Genomic DNA, 7,571 nt, shown 5'->3' with positions numbered 1-7,571 from the left:
GTGCGGGCCGGCCCACGACAGCAGGGCGCTGAGTGGCCCGAGCGCCGCGGCGGCGGCGGTTGCGCCGTTGGGGTTGGTCGCCGCAGTGTTGCTGCTGCTGCCGCCGCCGCCGCCCAGCTGAGAGAGGGCTGCAATAAAAGGGATTTTCATAAGCTGCTGCAGCAACCCTATTCCAGGGCTGGGGGCGGCACCGTCCTCATTGTCCTCTTCCTGCTGTTGCTGCTGCCGCTGCTGCCGCTGTTCCTGCTGCTGCTCCTGCTGCTGCAAGAGGCGCCGTGGTGCACCCACGGCGGCGGTGGTTGACGACAGGGGCTCGCCATTTTCAAACTGACTGGGGACTACCCCGACGACCGCATTCGACGAGTGGGGATGAGCGCGGAGCCGCTGAGGGATGGCTGGTCTTCTCCGCGCCGCAGCTGCCGTCGACGACAGTGAGAGCGGCTGTATCGATGCCGCCGCAGCTGCGCTGGCGTCGCCCGCCACATCGTCCGCCTTCGCCCTCGCCGCGGTGAAGCTCGCGCCCGCGCTTTTGCGACGCTGCTGCAAATAGTGAGACGCTCTGGCTTCTTCATGAGATGTGATTCCTTTCGCGCAGCTGATCAGTAAGAAAAGGAAGACTGTTGTCGCTGCGACCGCTACAGAGGACGCGCGTCCCATCGCTCTCGCGTCTAGGAGCGGGGCAATTCCGCACCAGGCATTGATTCGTGGTCCAGGGCACGATCAGGCCTGGTTTGACGAGGGCAATAGAGGCAGCCAGGCGCCCAGCTTCCTGTGGTTCATCAAGCAGCAACCAGACGATATTCCACGGAGCAAATATCCTTTGGCTGCCAAAATATGTTCGTTGGGTTCGTGCAAAGGTGAAAGGCCCGTGTTTAGAGCCGAGTCAACGCCCCGCTTTGCAGTGTCTCTGCAGGTGATGGCGGGTGCTCCGATCTGAGAGCCACGAAGATTTTTCGATTTCTTTGGCTCCCAATGATATTATACGTGCGCAGTACATGCTGACATCTGGGCATCGGCATAGGAACACCTGCATCATTGCCGCGTCGCACCCTGGCATACAACAGTGTGCCATCCTCGCCGCTGAACGTAGTGATCCCATTCAACACGTTGCTCATTGGTCTAGCGGGGTTGAAGCCTGCGGTGCAGTGGCCACCAGGGTCACAGACGAGCGCTGCGCTGCGCGCTTTGATGTGTCGTCGCATACGTCGCTGGCAGCATGGCGCCACAAGCCTGATGCTGAGCTGAGCAGGCGGGGAAGCGCTTGCAGCATACACAGCCACAGTGCGCAGCATGGACCGCTGGATCGAACCAGGCACCCTGCAGGCCCGTCGCCATGGCAGCGGCGCCCGTCGTGTCCAGCCAGTGACTGCGACGACAGCAGGGTTGGCCCTGCTGCTGTTCCTGTTGCACGTCCCAGCAATGCACGCACAGCCAAACACCACTCTGCCGGCGGACACAGTCGCGCTGCTGTCGTTCAAGGCGTCGCTCGCCGATGCCGGCGCGGCGCTGCCTGCATGGGGCGACGGCACCGACCCATGCGGGGCGGCGTGGACCGGTGTGATCTGCGTGTGCAGCCAGATCAGATCGATCGCCGTGACAGCATGCATTGACGACGCGCTGACCGCGCCGTACACAAGGTGACCCCGCTTTGCTGCGAGTGGGGGCAACCAGCTCTGCGCACGCGCTCATGCGCATGGACAGCCTTGCTGTCGCACGCTGGGCTCTCGGCGTGTCCAGCACAACCAATGATCAGCGCTCAGACTTCGTAATTTCAAGCGACTGCAATTGCTCGCAACACGAGCATGCAGCCATGCGATCAAGTCGCCATGCAAACCCCCATGCCGCGCGAAGGGTGCGGGCGCTGGACCTGGGCTCGATCACCACCGGGGCGCAGCCGCTGCAAGGCAGCATCAGCGCGGGGCTGGGGGGTCTGTCGGAGCTGGTGCTGCTCGACCTGTCTCAGAACAAGCTCACGTGGGTGGTGGCGCGTCGCCAGCCAGCGGCGGCACTCACGCAACGGGGCTGCGGCGCCGGCCCGTTGGACGTGCACCTGCATGTTTGGTAGCACTAGAGTGATGGCGCGGCACGGCGGATGCATGGATCAGGCGTGCCGCCTGCGCCACTTCTATGAGCTGCTTACACAATTCAAGCACGCGTCAATGGGCAACCTTCATGCCTGTCCATCCCTGCAAAATCATGGCCGCAGGGGCACCGTGCCGCAGGAGCTGTCCCAGCTCACGCGGCTCCAGTGGCTGGCGCTCGGGGGCAACGCACTGTCTGGCGCGCCGCCGGCCTTTCTAGGTGCACTGCCAGACCTAAAGGGGGCGCGGCTTGGTGGCAACCAGCTGGCTGGCCCGCTGCCCGAGGACTGGTGCGCTAACAACGCCACATACTCGGTCAACGGGAACGCAAACCTTTGCGGTGAGCGGTGGGCAGGGCTGGAAGGGTGCGGAGACGTCCGCCTGCCGAGCCCAGCACGACCAGCTTTACAGGCGGCAACAGGATTTGCACAAAGGAGCGCGGCGTCCGTCGCCTGGCTGTCGTCGGCCTGTGGAGCAGCGTTTTGGCGGGCTCTGTGCGCCGCAGGCAGCCCGCCGACTCAGGCTGCCACGGCCCGCTGCACCGCCCCTTGCAGGCATCGTCCCGACTTGCCTCGAGGCGCGCGGCATCGTCGGTCCGGACGCAATAGCCGGGACGTTCCTCATCCCCACCGCCAACATGTCGCTCGACAGCGGCGGCCTCTGTGACGCGTCGCCGCCGCAGTGCGACCCCATCATTGGCTGCTGGTGCGCGCCGCACCGCGCCCGGTTCGTCCGCCCTGTCAGCTGCTGCATGAAGTCAGCAGTGGCCAGCGATCGCCCCATCGTCTGCAAACTGCACGCCATGCCGGGAAGGCCCCTTCCGGGTCAACCCCACGGCCACCATCATTCCCCAGCTGGCCCTTGACTTGCCCGCCGGCACCGCCGGACCCCGCCGTGCAGGGTGGCCGTGCCGCCGTTCACGTCGGTGCGGCTCATCACGTTCAATTTCACGGGGTTCACCGACGCCGACTCTGGGCCGCTGAGCTACCAGTGGGGCATCGGGTCGGCGCCGGGGCTGGCCGATGTACTGCCGCTCATGGCATACGATGGTGCGCCCCCCGGACGCATCTGCGTGCATGTTGTCATACGCGTGCATGTTGAGATGCATGCTTGTGGTTGCATGCTCGCCTGCATGCATGCGCTCATACATGCATGCATGCACAATCAAGCGCGTGTGCATGCGAAATGCGCGTTCACGTGCAACAGAAGAGAGATGCGCAGTACTCCGTGGGCCAGCTGCATGGGCGCAGCAGGGACCTTTGCCCCTTTGCCCGGCAATTGCTGGTTCGGGTGTCCCACGCGCCAGGCGAGACCTAGGAAACACCGCCTGGTGCCTGCCGCCTGATGCCCGCAGGCACGGAAGTGGTGAGGAAGCTGAGGCTGAGGGACTCAACAGAGTACTCCACGCGCTTTTACACTGTGGTAGGTATTGACTCCCTGAACCCCAGTAACCACTAGTACCAAGCTGTCAAGTTAAAGGTGCATGCCCACATCTGCACTGTTTACTGCTGTGCTCAACCTTCATCCTGAACCTCACTCAGCAAGCCCCAGCGCTGTGCTGCCGGCGCCTCCTCAGCTTCCCAACCTGCCTGCGCCATCTATTCCTGCTGCGTCGATTTCGGCCCTGCCGTGGCCCGCCCAAACCCATGGCAGGCGCACAACATGACGAGCCTCACGCTGATGGACGGCCTCAGCTACTACGTAACGGTGGTTGCCACCAACCGGGCCGGCCCCCGGCTGTCGTTCAACGTCAGCAGCCAGAACTTCATCGTGGACACCTCGCCGCCGCTGCCGGCGGCTGTTTACAACACGTGAGGCCCCGTCTTCCACCATCAAACCTCTCGATGGGTTTGATATGACTGCGTTGAGTGTTGAATCAGGAAGGGATTTTATTCAAGAAATGTTTTGCGCAGAGCCCCTTTGATGCAGCATACCCGTATCAGTTGTGTAGACACGACGCACAGCATGCCGACCGCCGCACACCCCATCTGCGCCGCGCCAGGGACGAATGGCAGCAGCAGGCAACGACCAGCGGCGTCCGCCACCTGGGTGCGTCGTGGGACAACTTCACGGACCCCCAGTCAAACATCAGCGGCTACTACGTCCAGTTTTGGAGCCAGGGCGCCGACCAGCCGGGCGCTGCAAGTGGCAGCGGCAACGGCAGCAGCGGCAGCGGCAGCGGCGTGGCTGGCGTTGACCCCGACGTGCTGGTGGTGGCGCCGAACGCGACGCAGTTGTATAACTTGTCGGACCTGATCAGCGTAGGGCTGAAGAACAGGCGCGTGGTCAGAGGGCTGCGCAGCTGCAGGCTTTGTGGGGGCCGGGGCTGGGTGGCCGGTCGACCATGTGTGAGTTGTGATCCAGCGCTGGTCTCACCCTGATCGTGTACACTGACGCGTGCACGCACCCACGCGTACACACACACACACACACACACACACACACACGCGTACACCTACACACGCGCGCGCGTACACATACACACACATGCCCACACTTGATCGAAATCCATCCCGCAACAACCAATGATCTGTTCTGCAGGATCAAGTACCCGGTGCGCACCATGAACGACAGCGTGCAGTACTTTGCCACCGTCACAGCCGTCAACCGCGCCGGCCTCAACACCAGCGTCTCAGGGCTGCCCATCAAGGTTGACACGACCTCGTGAGTGCTCCAAACTCTCCCCCCTGTAGTGGATCTGGGTCAGCGCTGTGCCTCCCCAGCAGTGGTGCCAGCCAAAAAGCTCAATGATGCGGCGTCCGCAAAGGCTTGGGTTCAGGGCTTTGCAAAGTTAATCACTTCTCCCCAGCTGTTTGGTCGCCGCTTGGTTGCCTTGAGGCCAGCCGATGACCTGCAGATTTCGTAAGAGGGGCGGCATCCAACGCCTTGCAGGCGGGTCCTGTCGGCCAGCCATTTTGTCATTCAAGTCCTGCCCTTCCCTTCACCAATCAACCGGCTGACTCTTGCGGCGCCACCCCCCTGCACACTCACTCCTCCGGCGCGTGCGCGCACGCTCTGCAGCGGCATGACCCTCCACGCGGGCACCATGGCGCTCATCACCGTCCTCGTCAGCCTCGCCTGCCTGGCCATCGGCGCCGGGCTGGCCATCCTCGTCACGCGCGCGCGGATGCACCAGCAGCGGCGGCGCGACAAGGAGCGGGTCATGACGTCGAAGCAGATCCAGTCGCTGATGGACGCGCTGATGTCAACTGCCGATGATTACCAGGTGAATTGCGCCACGGGCTCGGCGGCTGCCGCGGGACGCTTGGCAATGTCGCTCCCGGCAAGCGGCTGCGGCTGTGTGGGCAAGCATCGCGGCTAGATAAGAGGGCTGGCACTTGGTGTATCAGTGGCTGCGGCTCTGTGGTAGGCTTGTTGCCCGCGAGTGCCAGCACACGCTGTTCCGGCCGCCAACGTCTGACCCTCGGAATGCGGTGGGCAGGGGCCGCCCGCGGGTGGGAGCTTCACTACAAGGCCGGCGCGCGGTGGCAGGTGGGCACGCTGAGGTGTCCGGCTGAGGTATAGGGCTGAGGTGCAGGGCTGAGATTCAGGGCTGTCGCGCAGGGAGACAAGACAGTGAACGGAGGGGCAGGACGGGGTCTGATCCGGTCCTTGCAGCCCGTGCAGCCGCAGGGGGTCTGGTAGCAGATGTCCATCCAAGTCTGCAGATCTTCCGAAGATCCACGCGCAGGGGCCGTTCTATGCAGAAACAGTCTCAAGCCCAAGGCGGCCCTGTTGGCCAACTAACACAGCAACAAACCAACCCACCATCCATTTTCACGCCAGGCGCTCCACCTACGAGCAGCTCAAGGAGTCCGAAGAGTTTGCATTCGTTGTGACCGACATTGAGAGCAGCACAGAGCTCAGCCAGCAGGACCCCATTGCCTTCCAGCAGGTCTGCAGGCAAAGGGCAAGGGCGCCTGCAGCCGCACACAAAGTTTTGGCTCCCAGTCGATTCCGGCCTGAATCCCTCCTTCTGGCAGCCGGTGCCGCTCACCTTACTGCAAAACTTCCTCTTGCCAATATGCGCTCCCCGCTTGTTCTCACACTTTTTTGGCGCCGTACCCGACGCGGCCCCACAGATGCAGGAGATCCACGACTCAATAATGCGGGAGGGCATCGCCAAGCACGGCGGCTACGAGATCATCACAGAGGGCGACTCCTTCACCATCGCATTCACCACAGGTGGGCAAAGTGCAAAGGGCAATAGCCGGCGCACTGCACCCGTTGATCTGCTGCCAACAGCGCATCCGGTGGCTGCCCTTGCGGCGTTTGGGCCTGCCAAGCCCGGGCCTGCCAGCATCAGCAGCCCCGCTGCTTGGCGCCCCCTTATCCCCCTGCAAACGCCGCGGTTTCATGCCCGGCGCCGCCAACAATGCAGTCCACGCGGCGTCCAGCTTCTGCCTGGGGGTGCAGTACCGCCTGCTGGAGACCAGCTGGCCGCGCAGGGTGCTGCGGCTGAGGAGCTGCAGGCCCGTGTCCAGTGAGTGCGGTGACAAGTGTACAGGCCGCGCCTTGCACCTTGCCGGGGCACCCTGCCCCTTGTATCTCTCTCGCGCGTGCGCTCACAACGTATGTCCATCTCGCACCGGCATGGCTCTTCAGAGTTGCTACAAACTGCTATCTCTTGATGCTCGCCTCCGTGCGCTCAGAGGAACGTAACCCATGTGGCCGGCCCTGCAAGCTGGCCGCCGTGCATGACCCCTGGCTGCCGGCGGCATCCTCCAACCGTGTATTGGTTGTTGCGAATCCTCCCGTCGCGTTACAAATCCAGGGGGCGACAGCAACACGCGGGTCCTGATCTTCCAGGGCCCGCGCGTCCGCATGGGCCTCCACTGGGCGCGCCGCGGCACCGTGGTGCACCGCCTGCACCACATCACGCGCCACAGGATCTTCGCGGGGCCCGGCATGCAGGTGCGCGGCGCAAGGAATCCCCGTGCTCCGTCCAGCGCAGCAAACCGCCACCTTTTTGGCCTCTTTGCGGCCCTTGAAATCCACAGCGATCAAAACATTCCATCCTTCTCCTTGCCCCGACGCATGCACGCGCTGTCTGCCTGCAGCACGCCCAAGACATCGGGGAGGCGGCCCACGGCGGCCAGGTGCTCATCTCCCACGAGGCCTGGGAGGAGCTGTCAAAGAACATGTCCGCGGGCAGCTGGCCCGTGGTGCAGCTGCTGGGGCTGTTCCACGTGAGACGGGGGGGACTGTTTAGAAGTGGTAGAGGGTGCAATTGTGTACGTGCGTGTTTGTGCTTTTTAGTGGTCCGTGCACTTCTTGTCAAATGCAAGAGCATGCAGTCTAGGCCCTCGGTGCCTCTCTGCCTCATCGATTACCACTCCATTTCACCCCCAGCCTCCCATGCCTCATCGATTACCACTCCATTTCACCCCCAGCCTCCCATGCATCGGGGAATGCGACCCCTCACCTCACGCGTGCATGCAATACAATAATGGTGTCGCTCGCACAACCGCGTGCTCATCCCCTCAACAC

At 63.3% G+C, this 7,571-nt stretch overlaps 2 protein-coding genes across 2 annotated transcripts; one reads left to right on the top strand and one right to left on the bottom strand.

The window, feature by feature from the left end:
- Window positions 1-16: 16 nt before the first annotated feature.
- Window positions 17-657, bottom strand: MNEG_11943 (hypothetical protein; the record flags this gene model as incomplete). Its single annotated transcript, XM_014039586.1, has 1 exon — window positions 17-657. A coding segment is annotated over one exon (641 nt), but the record flags the coding sequence as incomplete, so codon positions are not given.
- Window positions 658-1,419: 762 nt separating this feature from the next.
- On the top strand, window positions 1,420-7,531 carry MNEG_11942 (adenylate cyclase; the record flags this gene model as incomplete). Its single annotated transcript, XM_014039585.1, has 17 exons — window positions 1,420-1,637; window positions 1,852-1,974; window positions 2,207-2,421; window positions 2,636-2,786; window positions 2,982-3,130; window positions 3,436-3,446; window positions 3,735-3,892; window positions 4,084-4,317; window positions 4,623-4,745; window positions 5,103-5,307; window positions 5,524-5,573; window positions 5,868-5,976; window positions 6,164-6,266; window positions 6,463-6,564; window positions 6,856-6,995; window positions 7,142-7,270; window positions 7,475-7,531. The coding sequence occupies 17 exons, from the start codon at window positions 1,420-1,422 to the stop codon at window positions 7,529-7,531; spliced, it is 2,277 nt and encodes a 758-aa protein (XP_013895039.1).
- Window positions 7,532-7,571: the final 40 nt, after the last annotated feature.

This window comes from Monoraphidium neglectum (assembly GCF_000611645.1).
Source record: "Monoraphidium neglectum strain SAG 48.87 unplaced genomic scaffold scaffold02980, whole genome shotgun sequence".
Classification (NCBI taxonomy): domain Eukaryota; kingdom Viridiplantae; phylum Chlorophyta; class Chlorophyceae; order Sphaeropleales; family Selenastraceae; genus Monoraphidium; species Monoraphidium neglectum.
This window is presented reverse-complemented; position numbering and strand designations above follow the sequence as displayed.